The sequence below is a fragment of the Xenopus laevis genome, chromosome 4S, assembly GCF_017654675.1.
Source record: "Xenopus laevis strain J_2021 chromosome 4S, Xenopus_laevis_v10.1, whole genome shotgun sequence".
Lineage (NCBI taxonomy): Eukaryota > Metazoa > Chordata > Amphibia > Anura > Pipidae > Xenopus > Xenopus laevis.
The window spans coordinates 115,130,007-115,151,096 of NC_054378.1; the positions used below are offsets into that span (position 1 = coordinate 115,130,007).

At 40.6% G+C, this 21,090-nt stretch overlaps 1 protein-coding gene across 1 annotated transcript in view; it reads right to left on the bottom strand.

The window, feature by feature from the left end:
- The window catches only part of LOC108715042 (solute carrier family 26 member 6), a 41,033-nt gene extending 20,180 nt beyond the window's left edge, over positions 1–20,853 (bottom strand). Inside the window, exons 1-11 of the mRNA XM_041561741.1 lie at positions 20,763–20,853; positions 17,192–17,421; positions 13,829–13,968; positions 12,524–12,634; positions 7,824–7,993; positions 6,453–6,617; positions 6,010–6,162; positions 3,461–3,561; positions 2,053–2,200; positions 1,156–1,269; positions 359–436 (exon numbers count right to left, since the gene is read on the bottom strand). Coding sequence (XP_041417675.1) covers positions 359–436; positions 1,156–1,269; positions 2,053–2,200; positions 3,461–3,561; positions 6,010–6,162; positions 6,453–6,617; positions 7,824–7,993; positions 12,524–12,634; positions 13,829–13,968; positions 17,192–17,334 — 1,323 coding nt within the window. The 5' untranslated portion in view covers positions 17,335–17,421; positions 20,763–20,853. The remainder of the gene's footprint in view (positions 1–358; positions 437–1,155; positions 1,270–2,052; positions 2,201–3,460; positions 3,562–6,009; positions 6,163–6,452; positions 6,618–7,823; positions 7,994–12,523; positions 12,635–13,828; positions 13,969–17,191; positions 17,422–20,762) is intronic.
- Positions 20,854–21,090: the final 237 nt, after the last annotated feature.

Genomic DNA, 21,090 nt, shown 5'->3' on the forward strand with positions numbered 1-21,090 from the left:
CTTTAATATGCCACTTAATTTGATGTAAACTGTCTGTCTGTATTCATTTGGGGGGTATAGTTTTCCTTTAACCAATGCAGCCAATATAGCAAAGGTTACTTACATTTCTTTTTCCATAATTCCATAATGTTTTTATTTCCTTTAGCTTTACAAATGCAATTATATATAAAAAATAAAATAAAAATAAACAATTGTCATGTACAAGCTAAGTTGTATGAAAAACAGAAATAATAGTTGTCGTAGATTTTCAGATTACTTAAATTTATAAATAGTAATACAAAGACCTTGCCCAATAGAGGACAAATAAATGACACGCTAACTCATGTTACAAATAGGGTGTAAGAAGGCAAATACTTACCCTAGGTAGGCATGTAAACAGTTCCCCTGCTTTCAGGATAATTACAAGGATAATTAGAGCAGAAACTGTGCTGGCAACCTGGAATATAGTGATCAACAACTTTAGTCCTAATAATTGAAACAAATAATATCTATATGGGACAGTATATCCCCTCCTGTTAATAATACAGTAGAACCCCTATTTTACATTTTTCAGGGGACCAGAAAAAAATTGGTGTAATATCCAGCAAAATGTAAAATTAGGGAAATGTATTGTGCGTATTGTATTGTGGTGGCGGGGATCACCAAACAACAATGTAAAAAGTGAGAACTCATTAAATCAGGGGATAGAAGATTGAGTTTTGACAGTATAAGGATTTTAGAAGTCAACTTGTTGATCCATCACCATATAAAGGCACGGAGCAATAAGAGAAAAGAGTCCAATGGTACACAGGATTGATGCAAACAAGATTGCCTTGCATCAATCCTGTGTGCCATTGGACTTTTTTCTATGGAACAGTCCAATAGAGATCTGGCTCTTGCACACCCTTGTAGCAGATAAATACAATGCTGTCTGGTGCACAATGGTAGAGGTCCAGCAACCCCAAATCCAGTCTAGAAGTCAAACAATCCAGAGGCACACAGAGCTGAGTATTTGTGAGGCCGAACCTCTACCTTTTGAGCACCAGCTATCTTTACCATTCATTACGTTAGCCGAATCTGGAGTCCTCCTATTTGGGACAGATACATATTCACCTTGATGCATGACAGAACCGCCCCTGCTTTATGGCATTGATAAGCGTTGTTTCCTTTCTTTACCTGGGTGTTTCCTCCCGTGCTCTCCTGGACAAGGGTCCTAGACATGGATGCAGTGACAGCAAAACAATGGAAAAAGCTCCCCACAAGGTTACTAAATCCAAGTGCAATCAACTCCTAAATTAATATAAAAACACAAATGTGTAATTCAATATATTCTCACTTTTATCCTAGAAAAGAAAAGTGTTGGCGATATGCAGGCAATTAGTTTACATATTGTACAATTTCAGGACCCGTTCAACCTTAGTGATACCCTTAAGTTGGCCATAGATGTAACAATTACGATTATCTTTCTTGGAAAAGATCTTTCCAGGAAACACTGTTCGTTACACATGTGTTTAGTCTAATTAAAAAATGTCTAATGTTTTTATAAGAAACCTGACTGTATGCAGTGAAGTTCTCCCTTCATTTACTTGCTCTGACTGCTGATGATAGGAAACTTCAGACTGTCCCTAACTGCTCTGCAGGGAAAGGATCATACTTTAAAATGGCAGGGGGAGGGACTCAAGCAGCTTTGTTTGTTTCCCTGTAGAACAGCCGGCGACCATGTAGAGATTCATATCTGCAGCAGGCAGAGCAAGTAAATGAAGGGGGAATTTCACTGCATACAGTCAGGTTTTTTATAAAAACTGTACAGATTTTTTAATTAAAGTATATTGGAGATACACTTTTTCAGGTAATAAAAAATGTTGGAATGTTTCCAACTCCAGCTTCAGGGACAAAGATCATGGAGCCAGATTTAAACAGATAAACTGAAATTCTATTTGGAGGATTTTTTTTGCTGCAGCCACTGGTTCTGCAGAGTTGGAGAAAATTTGTGTCAAACAATACAAAAACTGTAAAATCCACATTAGATTACATGACAACACAATGTAGATGTAGTGGAAAGGAGAGACATACCTGGTTACTATCCACTTTGTAGCCATGCTTCATAGCAAACATTTTGGCCAAGGAAATGGTGATGGTATAGCCAACTACAGCTATAGCAAATGCATTGCCTACAACTTCCACAAACAATTCTGCCTTGGGCACTATGGGTGTAACCAACCTACAGAAAGGCAGATCCACAAATATAATGATTCTCAATAGAAGCATCTAAGACATGATTGAAAATCTTGACAATATGCTCACGCAGTAGCCTGAGCCCTGATATGTTAATCGGTTAACAAGAGAAACACTTTACTGTAAAATAACCTTAAAGGGGTTATTCACCTTTAAATGAACTGTTAGTATGATGTAGAGCAGTGATCCCCAACCAGTAGCTCGTGAGCAACATGTTGCTCTCCAACCCCTTGGATGTTGCTCCCAGTGGCCTCAAAGCAGGTGCCTATTTTTGAATTCCAGGCTTGGAGGCAAGTTTTAGTTGCATAAAAACCAGGTGTACTGACAAAAAGAGCTTCAATTTAGGTTGACAATGCACATAGGGGCTACTAAATGGCCAATCACAGCACTTATTTGGCACCCCAGGAACATTTTTCATGCTAGTGTTGCTCCCCAACTCCTTTTACTTCTGAATGTTGCTCACGGGTTCAAAAGGTTGGGGATCCCTGATGTAGAGGGTAATATTCAGAGACAATTTGCAATTGATTCTAATTTTTTTTTATTTGTAATTTTAACATTATTAAGCTTATTCAGCAGCTCTCCAGTTTGCCATTTTAGCATTCTGGTTGCTACGGTCCAAATTACCCTAGCAACCATGCATTGATTTCCTAGAGAGGCTGGAATATGAATAGGAGAGGGCCTTTATAGAAAGATGAATAATAGTGATGGGCGAATTTATTCGCCAGGCGCGAATTTGCGCGATTCACGCAGAGCGAATAAATTCGTGAAACGCCCGCGAAAATTCGCGGCAAAAATTCGCCGGCGTCAAAATTTTTTTTTTTGAAAAATGGACGCCGGCGCCAAAAACGGGCGCCGGCGTCGAAAAAACGGGCGCCAGCGTCAAAAACGAGACGCCGGCGCCATTTCGCGAATTTTTCGCAGTTTCGCGAATTTCGCGCGAAATTTGCGAATTTTTCGGCGAAGCGAAACGGCGCAAATTCGCCCATCACTAATGAATAATAAAAAGTAGCAATAACAATAATTGTGTAGCCTTACAGAACATTTGTTTTTAGATGTAATCAGTGACCCCCCCCCATTTGAAAGCTGGAAAGAGTCAGAAGAAGAAGGCAGATCATAGTATAAAAAAATAAGACCAATTGAAAAGTTGCTTAGAATTCGCCATTTTATAACATATTAAAGATGCGAATCACCCCCTTAATAAAAGAATATTGATAATAAAAACTGATAAATACATGAAATTACAAACCTTGTAGTGGATAAAACCCCTGTAGGAATGTCACCCACAATGTCAACCCCATACTTTTCATGCAGGTTTATACCATATGATATCCCAGTAGAGATTACTAGCTGGGGAAGGAAAGGAAGACAGACATATATCAGTTAGCAGTGATAGAGCAGATAAAAAGGGTAGGTATAGGAATTTACAAATATCTCACTTATCAGTTTGAGTCCAGTGTCTGATATACTGTATATATACACCACTTAGCTATGTTATTTGGGAAATAACCATTTTGATGACTCCTTCATATCAAAAAGGTTGTCTAATTTGGAGTGATCCAAACCTTTAGTTCTAGATCCAACAATCAGAAAACAAGGAAAAACCTTGCAGAGCTGGTTTTCTCAAAAAACTTTCTTGGTCCAAGGCTGGTGGGGTTTTCTGTTTTTCTGATCAAAATCAAGGGAAAGACCAAAATTTTGGGTATAAACATGCCCAAAAGATTGTTCAAGAATAGCCAAGCTGACCATAAATGCAGGTTAATGGAGACTTGGAATCACGTATAACCCCCGTCATGAGCAATATCAGCCACTTTTTATACAAAATTCTGAAACTACATGTAGGGACCCATAGGGTTAAGTTCCCATTTGGTCTGAAAATCCCCCATGACTGTAAAGTGTTGGACCTAAATTGAATCTGGTAGGGGAGTGAGTCCTTTGTCCTATGTGCAGTGAGCCCTGGCAGATTCCAGATTTGACCAGAAGGTGTCGCTGTTGTGCAAGAAGTATAAAAAGCTGAGCTGCCATGGGGATTGGGGATGAGAGAACCTAAGGGCAAGGCCAGATGTGGCGTTTTTGCAGAGTTTTTACATTGCGTTTTTAAAAAAGAACAGCCAGTCAATGTCAATTCACACAGGGCACTTGCAAACTGAAATCCGCCACAGGACACCAGTATTGGCATTTTTCAGCAGAAATGACAAAATGCCAAAACATCAAGAAACTACCAAATCAATAGACTCTATGGGATCTGCATGTTTGAAACCACACTTTGCGTAAATACGCAGCGTATTTTAAAAATGGCGTCCAAATTCTCAATGTGAACAATGAGAAATGCATGTTGGGAAAAGAATCCTACATGCTGAAAAAGCACATGTTGACGGTCGCATGTGGTTTCAGTGGCGTATTTAAACCAGGCTGTTCTTTTTTAAAAACGAAACTTAAAAATGCCACGTCTGGCCTTGCCCTCAAGCTGCCTGTGGATGGATGCCGATTTGAAAAGGGGATTGTGATATGTTCGCTCTATGGATAGTGCTGGATTCTGTGCCTTGAAGAATAAAGCCAGTTTGTCTTGTTTACCTAGGTAACTTGGGAGCCCAGCATGAGGACTGAATCGCTGTGAATGCCTGACCATCAGTGTGAGTCTCTGGTGAATGTTCAGGCTGAGGAAGGGTATTGAAAGGCCCCTGTAATATCCTGTCTGGAGTTGAACCAATAATCTGTTTTTTTCGTTCCGTCTGCATTACCTCTGTCCTATGTAAGCAGACAGCTAGGGCCCTGGTTCACTCCTTTTGCCATCCTTGTATTGGCAAATATTGTTTCACCTGTTACCAATCTGGCCACAGGTGATCGGTGTAAGTCATTAGTCTGGCTATAAAACCCCCTTACACTGCACTGACTCATTGGCCAACGTAGTTTTATTTCCTGGGTGTGATTCTCGTCTGATTTTCTGTTCTTGACCTTTGCCTGGGTTTGACCTTGCTTGTATCGCTGCCTGAACCGAATTTTGCCTGTTTGACCTCTTCTGGGTCCTGACTTTGTACCATGTTACAGATTGGTTTCGACCCCAACAGGTTTATCTTGACTATGCTCCTGATTCTGTACTGCTCTGTCTGGTTTGTACTGTCACAGCCTGTTCCACAACTTTGCTTTCTGTTCCCTATTCTTCCTGTATACGTTATGCTTCCCTTGCCTACCCAGAACTTTCTCCCTGGGTCTCTCACTTTAAGACCTGGCGGCATCTGAGTAGAGGAGGACTACTTTTGAAGCCAAAGGCGGCTGCTATAGGCAGAAGCATGAGCTGAGACTGTGACCTTGGGGTTTGTCCTGGGTTTTGGGATACCATAAGTTAAAGCCCCAGCCTGTGTCCCCTGTGTGAGAACAGGTGTTGTTTGTGTGCCTGCTAAATGGGAGCAACTACCTGGTGAAAGTTTAAGAGCTCTTGGGGGGAAAAGAACTGTGAATGTCTTTATCTACCAAGAGTGAAGTGTGGGACTGTGCCTGGTAAAGACTGTGCTAGGGTTGGTCTTACCACATGGGATCCCCAGGGCAGGGGTTATTGATATTGCTATTATGTAATTGCATTTTGCCATTTTCCTTCACTTCTATAAACTTTATCTGTTTTACTGCAACGGTGTGGTTAATTAATGTTTCCTAGTGGGCCACCCATAGGTGTATCCCCGGAACAAACAAGGTGGAGGCATTGCCACTGACAGGAATTCCCAGTACCCTTTCTATGGTAAGGTATGTGGTGTCAAAATAGGGTTAAATACATGTACATGTAATGTACCTAGCAGTTCTTACCACAATCAGCTCAATAGGGATAGGCATCGGAAGTTTCCCTCGCAGTCTTTGGTTGACTTCCTTAACTGCAAAGAGGCACGTTAGGCAAACAAGGCCGATAACCAGGGTGCCAATATTTGTCCTTTGGATCCTACGGAACAGACTGACTAGAGACTAGAAAGGAGAGAATTGGATATTTTCTAATTACAATTCACAAAATTGACATTGTTACTGGTGAAAATGTTTATATTGTACAGTTGAGCAACAATAAAATGTATGTCTTTGTATTATGTGTTTTTTCAGAAACTCTGAAACAGATTAGGAAGTTGGGAAGCAGCAAGGGAACCAAGACCAGCGGGGACAGAACCAGGGACCACAATCAACTAATAAAACAAGACTATTTTTACTAAGGGGGTCATTTAATAATTTTTAAAAGATAAAAGAAACACATTTAGATAACTCACATAAATCAGGGACAGAGGCTGAGACTTTTCACTGAGGGGGAGTCCAAAAATGTGTTTTAGTTGGGACACAGTGACGTGGATTGTGGCTGCAGTGGTATACCCGCGGACCAATGGCTTCGATAGATAAGTAACCACAAACCCAAACTGTACCAGCCCTAGAATTATCTGTAAGGAAAGAATGGAAGATGTGTGTGTGCTACATATGAACGAGTCAACAAATGTTAATGAGTGACTATTGAAAAAAATGCAATATAGACATCCAGTAACCCTAAAGAATCCTCCTCTGCTAATAACTCACATATTATTTTAACAAGACCTCTGGTCCACTCTCTTTGGAACAGTAGTTCTGTTTTGTATTATACTGATGTCTGTCCTTTGGCCAAGACCAAGTGGGTAGCTGTGGATTGCAGCAACACTAGAAAATGTAATTTACAGATATTGGATCCATTATCCGCAAACCTGTTATACAGAAAGCTCAGAATTACAGAAAGGCTGTCTCCCATAGACTCCATTTTTATCCCAATAATCCAAATTTTTTAAAATGATTTCCTTTTTCTCTGCAATAATAAAACAGTCGCTTGTACTTGATCCCAACTAAGATATAATTAATCCTTATTGGAAGCAGAACTAGTCTATTGGGTTTATTTAATGTTTACATGATTTTCTAGTAGACTTAAGGTATGAAGATCCAAATTAGGGAAAGATTTCTTATCTGGAAAAGCTCAGGTTCCAAGCATTCTGGATAACAGTTTCCATACCTGTACACTGAATTCTGTATGCAAATTTCTGGTAATATACATTGTCACATAGTATGGGTAGCAGATCCCTTATCCAGAAACCAGTTATCCAGAAAGCTCCGCATTATGGAAAGGCTGTCTCCCATAGACTCCATTTTATCCAAATAATACACTTTTTTAAAAATGATTTCCTTTTTCTCTGTAATAAGAAAACAGTAACTTGTACTTGATCCCAACTAAGATATAATTAATCCTTATTGGAAGCATAACCAGCCTATTGGGTTTATTTAACGTTTACAAGATTTTTTTGTAGACTTATGAAGTTGTAAATTATGGAAAGATCAGTTATCTGGAAAACCCCAGGTCCCGAGCATTCTGGATAACAGGTCCCATACCTGTACAACCAGTCTCTCAGTGTTTCCCATCAATGTAATATGGGCAGTTCACTTATTGACTCCCTCCAACCAATATACACATGTGCTAGGTTGAAGACTGCTGCATTATACATTGAATTTAACCATTATCCTGTGCTACAAGGAAAACTGGCATTTTCTAATTTTAAAAACCACACACATTTTTATGATATATAGAAATGTATACAATATAGATACAGTATATATATATATATATATACCTGGAACAGACCCACCAGTAAAGTCATGGCTGCCACAACTTCAACCCTGGCTTTATCTCTTGCAACTGTATCAACAAGTAGGCTGTCATTCCCGGGCAGGATAAAGTTATCATTGGGCACCAAGGACTCAGTCACACTGCCAATCATGATAGAGACAACTGCAAAGCTTCCTGAAAGCAGAGCACATGTGCAATGAGAATTCAACTTTGGCCGATTTTGGAAAACGAAGCGCACCAATTGCCATCCCGCATGTGATTTACATTCTAGCCAATGGGAGGCAGTTCAGGGAGATTAGTCACCTCAAAGAAGAGGAGATTTGACGCTGGGCGACTAATTTCCCCGAATCTGAGCGTGTGTCTCTATCCTTAGAGTTTTTAAAGCTAATTGACAAATGCTGTACAAAAATGTCAGCTCCCTCATACAGGAACATGGGGGATTAGATAGGTAATGTAAAAGTATTGGGCAAATACTTTTATGGCAAAATTATAAACAGGATGCAAAGACAAGGTTATTATTTATATGGAAAAAAGCATTACTTTCTGGTGTTAGTATCTCATTAAAGGAGAAGGAAAGCTACGGAGGCATTTTATTGCAAGCTAGAATGCTATATTTATTCTGTAGAATGCTTTACCATACCTGAGAAAAAAAGCTCTAGAAACTATTTGTTTGTTTAGGATAGGAGCTGCAGTATTAATGTGGTGTGACATCACTTCCTGCCTGAGTCTCTCCCTGCTCTGGGCTCAGATTACAGTAGAGAAGGGAGGGGGTGGGGAAGAGGAGCAAACTGAGCATGCTCTTGCCCAGGGCAATGAGGTTTAAGCTGAAGGCAGGAAGTCTGATACAGAAGCCCATGTGTACACAATGGAAGGAAAGAAATGCAGTGTTTCTTTTGACAGGGGACTCAGAGCATCACTACTTTGGGGGTTTACTGGTATATTTAGATGGACCTTTCTGAGAAGGCTTACTTAGTTTTAACCTTTCCTTTTCCTTTAAGGAGATGTCAGTGTTTGAGGCTGTGGATTGAGCTGTGGATGCTAACAGTTTTAGGCTCAATAATGGGACCAAAATTTGTATTGATTGACCTCTCCAGTTTATATTTTTTTCTCCTACAGAGCCATAGCCTAGAGATTGATAGCAGGTTGCAGCAATATCACGTCAGTATGGCCCAGAACTCATGCTTCCCGAAGCTTTTCGAAAGGCTTAATAAAGGATAAGATACTGGACTTCATAGTAAAACATAATACTATGAGTTTATGCCAGCATGGTTTTATGCGTAATAGATCTTGCCACAGGGTCGGACTGAGCCGGCGGGGCACCGGAAAAAAACCCCGTGGGCTCCTGGCTCTTGTGGGCCCCCCAGGCCCAGTCCTGTTCCCTGCGCTTATCTTCTTGGTACACATCACGGCAAATAATAACTGCGTGTCTGCGTGACACTAAATTGTGCGGAACTATAGGTTCCATGCAGGATGCTGCCACTTTGCAGAGTGATTTGTCTAAGTTGGGAAACTGGGCAGCAAACTGGAAAATGAGGTTCAATGTTGATAAATGCAGGTTATGCACTTTGGCAAAAATAATATAAATGCAAGTTATACACTAAATGGCAGTGTGTTGGGAGTTTCCTTAAATGCAGGGGCGATTCTGGCTATAATGCCGCCTGAGGCGGCCTTCTTTCGCCGCCCCCTCCCCTCCCCACAGCACTAACCTTTATAGCGCCGGAGAGGGCAGGGGCGGTCCGCGACGCTTAGTGCAGAGAGCGCAATAGTGCTCTCTGCACTAGAAGAGCCGAATTTCCGGTTTGAAAACCGGAAATTCGGCTCTTAGTTACCAGGAGCGGCATTTTTGCCGCCCCTGGCAACCAGGGGGGCGCTGCCGCCTGAGGCGAGTGTCTCAACTCGCCTCATTGGTGGAGCGCCCCTGCTTAAATGGGAAGGATCTTGAGGTTTTTGTAGATAACAAGTTGTCTAATTCCGCAGTGTTATTCTGTGGCTACTAAAGTAAATAAAAAATATAAAAAAGGCATTAACTCAAGGGATGAAAACATAATTATGTCTCTTTATAGGTCCCTGGTAAAGCCTCATCTGGAGTATGCAGTGCAGTTTTGGACTCCAGTCCTTAAGAGGGATATAAATGAGCTGGAGAGAGTGCAGAGACTAAGTGCAACTAAATTGGTTAGAGGGAGGGAAGACTTAAATTATGAGGGGAGACTGTCAAGGTTGGGGTTGTTTTCTCTGGAAAAAAGGCGCTTGCGAGGGGACATGATTACACTTTACAAGTACATTAGAGGACATTATAGACAAATAGCAGGGGACCTTTTTACCCATAAAGTGGATCGTACCAGAGGCCTCCCCTTCAGACTAGAAGAAAAGAACTTTCATTTGAAGCAACGTAGGGGGTTCTTCATAGTCAGGACAGTGAGGTTGTGGAATGCACTGCCGGGTGATGTTGTGATGCTGATTCAGTTAATGACTATAAGAATGGCTTGGATGATTTTTTGGACAGACATAATATCAAAGGCTATTGTGATACTAAGCTCTATAGTTAGTATAGCTATGGGTACCGTATATACTCGAGTATAAGCCGAGTTTTTCAGCATCCAAAATGTGCTGAAAAAGTCTACCTCGGCTTATACTCGGGTCAGCGGGCAGTAGCTGAGATTGCAGTCACTTTTAATCATTCCTATGCCAAAAGTACACTTGGGGAGAGACTGCAATATCACACAGCGCCCTCTGTTGGTTATATGAAAGAATAACAGTGACTGCAATAACACACAGCACCCTCTGTTGGTTATATGAAAGAATAACAGTGACTGCAATATCACACAGCGCCATCTGTTGGTTATATGAAAGAATAACAGTGCGTCCTCTGTTGGTTATATGAAAGAATAACAGTGACTGCAAAATCACACAGCGCCATCTGTTGGTTATATGAAAGAATAACAGTGACTGGACTATCACACAGCGCCCTCTGTTGGTTATATAAAGAATAATAGTGCACCCTCTGTTGGTTATATGAAAGAATAACAGTGACTGCAATATCACACAGCACCCTCTGTTGGTTATATGAAAGAATAACAGTGACTGCAATATCACACAGCGCCCTCTGAAAGAATAACAGTGACTGCAATATCACACAGCACCCTCTGTTGGTTATATGAAAGAATAACAGTGACTGCAATATCACACAGTGCCCTCTGTTGGTTATATGAAAGAATAACAGTGCGCCCTCTGTTGGTTATATGAAAGAATAACAGTGCGCCCTCTGTTGGTTATATGAAAGAATAACAGTGCACACTCTGTTGGTTATATGAAAGAATAACAGTGACTGCAATATCACACAGCGCCCTCTGTTGGTTATATCAAAGAATAACAGTGACTGCAATATCACACAGTGCCCTCTGTTGGTTATATGAAGGATTAACAGTGATGGCAATATCAAACAGCGCCCTCTGTTGGTTATATGAAAGATTAATAGTGATGGCAATATCACACAGCACCCTCTGCACATGGTAGTGGGACAGTGGGACAATGCACACAGTAATCAGTTTGGCAATTCTCTGTCACCATCAACTTTGCAAAGAAGTCCGGTTGATCGCTGGGGGGGTCACTTTGGCAGAATGTGCGCTGCTGGGAGACAGGGCTGTAGTTGTGTCTAGGCTTATACTAGAGTCAATAAATTTTCCCAGTTTTCCTAGGTAAAATTAGGTACCTCGGCTTATACTCGGGTCAGCTTATACTCGAGTATATACGGTATATAGAATTTAATTAAAAGTAGAGAGGGGTGTGTGTATGGATGCTGGGTTTTCATTTGGAGGGGTTGAACTTGATGGACTTTGTCTTTTTTCAACCCATATTAACTATGTAACTATTTTGGAAATAGAAAGAGGGACAAAAAGATTTGCCGTGTGCAGTGTGGTGAAATTTTTTGACCATGCCCATTTTTGCAGCCACACTCCCTAATTACCATATACATTTTGCAAAATTTGGCAGGTTATGAAAGTTTGAACCCATTTCTGTGGTTTTTATGTGTTGTTACAGCTTTGCTAATGAAGGTGAATTGCCCTTTAAGCTGCAAGTCACAGTTTCCCCAAGAGACCTGCTTATCTTAAATTGTTACAATTGTTTCTTTTCTTATCTTAAATAGTTACAAAAGTATCTAAGTGGACCCGCCAAGTATTCTGGGCTTTCTGCCAAAAGCCAATTAAGTTTTAGAAACTTTGTATCTTTTTTTGGCTGTTCAGTGCAGGAGTTCAAAGAGAAAGTCGGTACATTTCAGTAACAAACCCGGGACAGCAGGCTAAGCTGTCAAAATCGTGACTTTCCTGCTAAAAACGGGGTGGTTGAGAGGTATGAAAACTTCATGTGTGCCACAGGGTAGAAGTAACCTAAGGAAAGGGAAGACATCTCCTGATGGAACAGTTGGCTGTTCAAGGGCTTCTATGTATGTTGGATGCAATGTGTAATTTACATGAATTGTATAAAAGATAAGATGATCAATACACTGAACTTACCTTGAACATGTACATATACATTTTAGAATTTTATATATATATCTATTCAGCCTAGGTTCTTCCAGTTGTAGTTGTACTGCAACTCTTCCTTCAGCTTTTGGGGAATGTGATTCTGAGTTGTAGCCGTATGTAGCCGTATATTTCATTGTACCCATTCATTCTGATCTTCATTTTATACTGCTCTGCATCTTACCTATAGATACGTGCCTGGATGTCCCAAAGATGGAGTAGACCATGACTGGGAAAAAAGATGAATACAATCCAAACACCGGGGGCACTCCAGCCAGTAATGCATACGCCAAACCTGAGAGCAAATCAAAGCAGGGTGGTGTAATATGAATTATATACTACAGAATAAACTCTCATAATATAGTGAATGTGTATCAATTTTTTTCCACATTCATTTTTATACACTTAAATGCATCTTATTAATAATAATAATAATAATAATGATAAAATAATGTCTCTTTTTGTTTTTTGCACATAGGCACCTCCGTAAAACCTGGTCAGCTCTCACTAATAGTAGCCCACCTTACATATAAATACCAACACAATAAAATAAAATATTTACTATATATTTCTATATAGATCCCCTCTATAGAAAACTTAGATAGCAGCCACACTATTTGTCAGTTTAAACTCTTTGTGCAGGTGTTCAGGGTCGGAACTAGGGGGCTGATTCACTAAGGGTCGAATATCGAGGGTTAATTAACCCTCGATATTCAACTAGGAACTAAAATCCTTTGACTTCGAATATCGAAGTGGAAGGATTTAGCACAGATAGTACGATCGAACGATCGAAGGATTATTCCTTCGATCGAACGATTAAATCCTTCGAATCGAACGATTTGAAGGATTTAAATCCAACGATCGAAGGAATATCCTTCGATCAAAAAAGTTAGCCAAGCCTATGGGGACCTTCCCCATAGGCTAACATTGACTTCGGTAGCTTTTAGATGGGGAACTAGGGGGTCGAAGTTTTTTTTAAAGAGACAGTACTTCGACTATAGAATGGTCAAATAGTCGAAGATTTTTACTTTGAATCCTTCGATTCGAAGTCGTAGTTGTAGTCGAAGGTTGAAGTAGCCCATTCGATGGTCGAAGTAGCCCAAAAAACACTTTGAAATTCGAAGTTTTTTTTACTTTGAATCCTTCACTCGAAGTTAGTGAATCGGCCCCTAGGGGTAGGCACGTGCCTAGGGCGCAAAGTTGGAGGGGAGCCAGGCACGGTACCTCTTCTGCCGGATTCCCCCTAGTTCGGACCCTTGTTGCCCCTACCTGCAGCAGCAATTCCAGCTGCTTGCGCTCCTCCATGCATGTGTACACGCATGTTCGTGCGCACCCTTGTTCATATTTGGCTGGGTTGCCTAGGGCGCCCAGCCGACTCGGCCCTGCAGGTGTTAATTGTTGCCCAGCTGTTGGGGCAAAACAGGAGCCTGTTTGTGACATTATCTGGCTGTGCAATTTGAATTTCTGATACAGTATTCTAGTCACATACCTTGTGGGAGCTGGAGAATCCCCACACTGACACCAGACACAATATCGCCCAGAAGCCATTCCTTTACAGGGTAACGAGGCAACCAGTGGAGAATAGGAATGAACTGAAAGAGTGTTTGCTTAGCTGCAGATGCTGAACATCTGGAAAAGAGAAAGAATGGAATAGCAATTGGCTAAATAAGGAATCGCCTTCTATAACAGGTATCACTTTATACCTTAAAGGGCACCTGTTGGGTAAAAATGTTATCCGCAACCAAAGGAGCTACCACTGTGAGCAGCTATGTCCGGTCACTCGCATGCGCATAATGAAAATGTGCCACGAATTGCTCGTTATGCATGTGACGTCAAATGCATGTTATACGCATGCGAGTGAGTGGACATGGCTGCTCGCACTGGTAACGCCCTCCCGTTGCAGGTAGCGTTGCGCTGGAGGGGGGTATTTTTTTTAAAAAAAAAACTACTGTTATCCCCAACCGGAATCCGGGCTCTGTTAGCTGGGAATTAGTTGGGGATTACATTTTTACCCAGCAGGTGCCCTTTAACTAACTCAGTTGGCAAGAAACTTTGAAAGTTAAATCAGAAGATAACAGGCTCAGAGAGTCATTCAAGCTTACATGGTCTCTTTATTTTGAAGTTTCCAGAAACAGGGATCAAATATTGTAAGTGTCTTTATATGTTAGTCTATGATTCCGATTTGTTTTAAAAAAAAAACAATAGTTTTTCTCTTTCTTTGTCATCCATTTGATTTTTGCTTATTTATTTATCCATTTTATTATTTGTTTCATTTGCATATATTTCATTTGATGTTTTTGTTCATTTTGATCTAGCACACTCATTTGTTAGCTGTAACATGTTTCTGAAACTGCAGGATTATAACAGTCCTGTTATTTTCTTTTTGCATTGTGAAAAATCCAATAAAATATTTGAACACAGAAAGAATGGCATCTGTAAGAACTGAAAGCCATAAGTGAGGCTCCATCTCTAATGTGGCACAGTTACATGGGTGCTGCTCTCCATCACGCAAAGAGATGCACACACAAGCACCCAGCATTAATTAGACGACCCAATTCACTCAGGTGCTCCGTCACTGGCAACCAAAGTTTAGCTTCAATTTCGAGTAGGTTAGTGAATTGAGGCAACAGCAGTCAGCAGAATACCTGCTATATTTTTATTGTGCATCACACAACATGTTTCGGGCATCAAGGGCCCTTTTTCAAGTGTGGAAAAAGGGCCCTTGATGCCCGAAACATGTTGTGTGATGCACAATAAAAATATAGCAGGTATTCTGCTGACTGCTGTTGCCTCAATTCACTAACCTACTCGAAATTGATGCTGCTCTCCATCAGCATGGGCATGCCCTGAACTTCAACCAGTTTACAGCCATCTGGCTGACCCAGAACATTTGAGATGGATTTTCTATTTTGCCCTCAATGATACTCCTACACTACTGTTTGTTTGTATCATCAATAATGGCAAGCCTACCTTGCAGTCCAACCCAACCAGCTACCTTTGGTTTGGAACCAAACATTTAAGGTCCAGACTTATTTTCTAGGTACAGCTTTAAGATGTAAATGTCCTCCTGAGGCAGCAGCCCTAATGCCACCCACTCCACACTTAAGCTTTGGTGTTGGGACAGGTCAGGGACACATCACTTATGCAGAGAAAGAACTGCCTTATTTTCACTAGAACAATTGTATTTTCATTCATGGCTTTTTGTTGCCCAGGTTAACTAGCCACTCATTGCCTTGCTGCCTCAATTCTCACCCGGCCTCATGACTCGAGCAGCCCTGGGTGGTTGCAGGAGGTCATAAATGCACAGCAGATTGAGTGATAGAGACTGGCTATACCTTCCATAAGCAGACAAACACAAGTTGGTGCAAGGCACTCTGGTAGGCCACATATAGATCAGACCAAAAATTGATAAGTAAAAATAGAAAACCTTTATTTATACAAACATCTCTAGCCTAACGCGTTTCATGTCACTGAGACACTTAATCCTAGCCTATGATTAAGGGGCTGATTCACTATGGGTCGAATATCGAGGGTTAATTAACCCTCGATATTCGACTAGGAATTGAAATCCTTCGACTTCGAATATCGAAGTCGAAGGATTTAGCGCAAATGCTACGATCGTACGATCGAAGGATTATTCCTTCGATCGAACGATTAAATCCTTCGAATCGAACGATTCGAAGGATTTAAATCCAACGATCGACGGAATATCCTTCGATCAAAAAAAGTTAGGCAAGCCTATGGGGACCTTCCCCATAGGCTAACATTGACTTCGGTAGCTTTTAGCTGCTGAAGTAGGGGGTCGAAGTTTTTTTTAAAGAGACAGTACTTCGACTATCGAATGGTCGAATAGTCGAGCGATTTTTAGTTCGAATCCTTCGATTCGTAGTCGTAGTTGTAGTCGAAGGTCGAAGTAGCCCATTCGATGGTCGAAGTAGCCCAAAAAATACTTCGAAATTTGAAGTATTTTTACTTCGAATCCTTCACTCGAATTTAGTGAATCGGCCCCTTAGTGTTTCAGTGACATGAAATGCGTTAGGCTAGAGATGTTTGTATAAAAACGGTTTTCTGTTTTTATTGATACATTTTTGGTCTGATCTATATGTGGCCTACACCAACATTTGTTTGTCTGCACACAGATTGTCTGCTCCCTTGAGCTGAGGGCCTGGGCCGGAGCACATGGGCCACTAGTCTACTTTGGTGAGTTATTCTACAACGATCGGTTATGTTTTATGCTTAAATGCTTTTGGTTTGGACTACACCTTCCGTATGACATGGCATAATGGCAATGAAGTTGTTTTTAGGAGATTGGATTTGGTATTCCCTTCCAAACAGAGAGAGCTTGATGATTTGGATCCCTTAGCTTATTTATTCCCAAGTACTTTGGAGTAATGTTATGAAAGACACCGTTTTTTCTATCGGTAAACTATAGGAACCAACCAACAGGTAGCATTTATTGGTCAGGTCATAATGTGGACAATTACATTTTCAGTTGTTGAGCATGAAGGACATTGTTTTGGACAACTGGTAAGGTTACCACTTTATCACAGGCCCTGTAAGTGCACTCTGGGATTTCCCTAGGGTGCAGTCAGGGGCAAGGGGGTAGTGTGATTAGATTAGTATGAGTAGTGTGAAAACACTATATTGTTGGGGAACTACTAAAACAGATACAGCCCTACTCAGAACATCTAGTTTGATACAGATACAGGGGATTCATGAGAGAGAGAGAGAAGGTCTGGGTGCCATTCTTCTTGGTATACTGGGGGGTTTTGTGGTTTGTGCTTCATTAGCCAAAAATAAATAATTACAAACTGCTATAGGGTGTTCAGATATTCAGAAATGATCTGTTTACCTAAACTTCCTTTTTGCTGCACCAACAAAAGAACGTACTGTACTGGGGGGGTTGGGTGCCGGTCCTCCTAATTCTTGCTCATAAAGCACGGAGCGATTAATGGTGTACGCCACATCGCGACAACGCATTTCCTTGTTCTCCATAGCGGGGGACTAGTAGAACTGATGACTGGCAGAAACTCTATTCTTCGCATGGGAATGTGCCGTCCTGTTCTGTGGGAGTAGACATTCCTGAAAAACATATGATAAATATATGACACAGATGCACATTCCAATTATGCTTTATTGTTGCCCCGTTGAGAATGTTTGGAAAAGCATAAGGAAATCAGTTAGATCCTGTAATTTCTTCATTGAGTGATGTTCAACATATTCCGTATAGAGTATACTCTTTTGAAGCTTCAAGCATCTCACTAACAGCTGGAGGCATAAAGGTAATACAAGAGCATCTAGAGGTACAGAGATTGGCCACCTCTGGCCCTAAATTGCTAAATATCTATATTAATCTCAAGCATTCATAGGGACTCCTCAGGACACAAAGGAAAGGAGGAAAGGATTCATCTAACAGAGCAGTGTGGAATTCTCTCCCTAAGGGCAATGACACTCAGGCAAAGGCACGTGGCAATCTGGGTGCTTGACCACAGCAAATAGGGTGCAGACACAGCCAAACAAGTGTATATACGTTCTTAGCAGGGGAATTTGGCGATTATGCAGCATACGTTAGACTACTTTGATCCTGTGACAAAAAAGTATGAGGGTACAGTGCCCTGGTAGTAATGACCCCCAGGGTGCTTGAAATTGCACAAGGAGGTGGTGGCTCACACTGCACCTTTAAAGCACTTTATGTAAATGGAACTTTATGTTTAATGTTGCATCAGTTTCTCCTGCTCCCACCTCTTGACTGATGCAGAGAAAAATGTTATAATTCCAGCCACTAATTGGGGCCATAATCACAGCACATTTTATAGTTTTAATATTTATTTATTCATGATACACTTCTGTTTTTCACTTTTTACACTTTTTTATGTCTTTTTTCACTTTGAGTTTTGAGGGTGCAATTTTCCCTTTAGGGCACTGCCCCACGGACCTAGAGGAGTACTGTGCCATTAGGTTTCCGGTCCTCCCTGAACCAAAGTGAATCTTTGGTTGGATACAGGGAAAGGGACACTCCCTGGCCTTGAGGCGAAGTAGATTCTGAAGACCCATGGTGCTTTTTGGCCTAAAATCAAAAAAATACCATTTTTACTTTCTTTAATAGAAAAGAAACCTATCTCCAATATACTTTAATTAAAAAATGTGTACTGTTTTTATAAGAAACCTGACTGTATGCGGTGAAATTCTCCCTTCATTTACTGCTGTGGTTAGGAATTGTCAGACGGTCCCTAACTGCTCTGCAGGGAAATAATCATACTTATGAACAGCAGGGGGAGCCCCCGCCTTACTTCCCAGCCATCCAGAACTCAAGCAGCTTTGTTTGTTTCCCTGTAGAGCAGTCGGCGACTGTGTAGAGATTTGTATTGGATTTTATTTTTGCCTTTACATCCCCTTTACTGTTTCCAGCTGAAGGGACAAAGATCATGGAGCCAGATTTAAACAGATAAACTGTGATTCTATTTGGAGGATTATTTTGAATTGGAGAAAGTTTGTATTAAACAATAGAAAAACTTTAAATCCACATTAGATTACATGACAACACAGGATCCAGTGCAGTCTGTATATTCTGATTATTAATCAGTCTTGCTGGCAGATATTATTTGACTTGTGCTGTTTTGATCATTTATGACGATCCCTAAGCAGCCCAGACCACACTGAGCATGTGCACAGTCTTGGTCTTGCAAAGATGTATAACAAAGTTACAAGATGGTGACCCCCTGTGGCCATCTTTGAAAGCATAAATTATTTTTTTGATTAGCACTGACCTCAGACTTTAAATAGAAAAAAAAATCTCCCATCATTGCTTGCTATAGCAATCACTTGAAAGTGCTGTTAAATGCCTTGGCCAATTGATTGAATTGAATTCGATTCATGGTTTTAAAAACTCAATTCGAGTTTTTTCTCCGAAAAAAACTCGAATGTCAGGAATGCTGCAAACAACTCCAAAATGATCCCAGGGTGTCTCCCATTGACCAAAACAGCAATTTGGCAGGTTTTAGAAAGCAAAGTCTAATTCATGTTCTTAAAGGGCCAGTGTATGAGAATCGAATTCGAATTTGAATTTCAAAAAAAAAACTCGGATCGAATTTTAACAATTACCTAGTTGAATTTGACAGTTTTGGCCATAAATACTCAAAAATTCCGATACGAAATTCAAAATTCGAATTTTCACTTCGGCCCTTGATAAATCTGCCCCAGAGTGTGTGTGTCTGAACTCAGTAGCAGGTTGGCTGAATGTGCAGGGACTGAGAAAAGGGGTGTAGACATTTTAATAAAGCTGCATCCAAAACTGAGCCCCTCTTCTGGATAGCAGGTTTCCAGATAACCATACCTGCACAATGTTTTTTTTTTTAAACTCTTTTAATACCTACAAAATTAATCTTGGGTCTGCTCTGATTTTAAAAACAGGAATACATTAAGGCAAACTGGAGGCAGCTTCAACTTTTTCCTTCCTCTTCATCCACTGGAAGCGAAGCTATAATTATTTAAATTGTTTATTCGTTTAATTGTTTATTTTCCCCTCTGACCAACTAAATTCAGCATCACTGAATCAGAAATATCATTGCCAGAAACTCGAACCTTATGCAATGTTGTTGCCCCTCCCAAAAAAACGTTGCACCAATTTGCAACATGCACAATAGTCTACAGGTATGGGATACATTATCTAGAAGCCTGTTATCCAGAAAGCTCCAAATTAGGTAAAGGCTGTCTCCAGGTCCGGACTGAGAATTAAAATAGGCCCTGGCATTTCAGGTACACAGAGGCCAAATCAGCCCACATAGAGGCCCAAACAGCCTCCACCAACCCACTAAATACTGATTTTCTATGGCACCTTATAGCAGCCCCTCTGGCATTTGCCAGAACTCACAGATTGCCAGTCCGGGCCTGGCTGTCTCCCATAGACTCCATTTTATCCAAATAATCCAAATTTGTAAAAATTATTTCCTTTTTCTCTGTAATAATAATGGAATAATGGAAGCAAAACCAGCCTATTGGGTTTATTTAATGTTTATATGATTTTCTAGCAGACTTAAAGTATGAAGATCCAAATTATGGAAAGAATCGCTTTTCTGGAAAACCCTAGGTCCCGAGCATTCTGGATAATAAGTCCCATACCTGATGGGCATTATAAGAATGTGTCCTTACATTTTGACTGATCTAAGTTAAACAGAATTCTTGAAAATCTTGAAAACTGTTTTAGTAAATACAAAAAAATGCAAAGATTAAAAAAAAAACCACCAGAAAATATTTTGTGCCAAACCTAACTTTTTGCAAATAAAATATTTGTCTGGGAATTTGCCTATTGGATTGTTAGTACAAGGCCCTTTCTAATTTTTAGGAATGAACAATACATTTTCCAAGACTATTAACCCTATAAATAAAATAATAATAAATTAAAGGGAACAAATATACGACCTTACCCGTGTGTGTTGCTTGTGGTTCTGCTGGTCTGATCCTGCTTGGGCTTGTGGCCTTCATTTATAGCAAGGAAAAGAATGTTATTCAAGTGAGGGGCAGGTATGTCTTTGAATAATATGTTACTGTGATCTTTAAACCTTCATTAAACTGCTGATTCAGTTGCTCATGAAATGGGAAAACTCTAAGCTATGGAACACTGGTCTCACGAGGCTAAAGTGTGTGAGTGGGGGCAGGGAGACAGGCAGACATTGCTGCATATGTCTATATGGCCCAAAAGTGATGGTACACAGGCCAATATGAAGCATTTTGAATCTTGAAATTGCCCCCCAT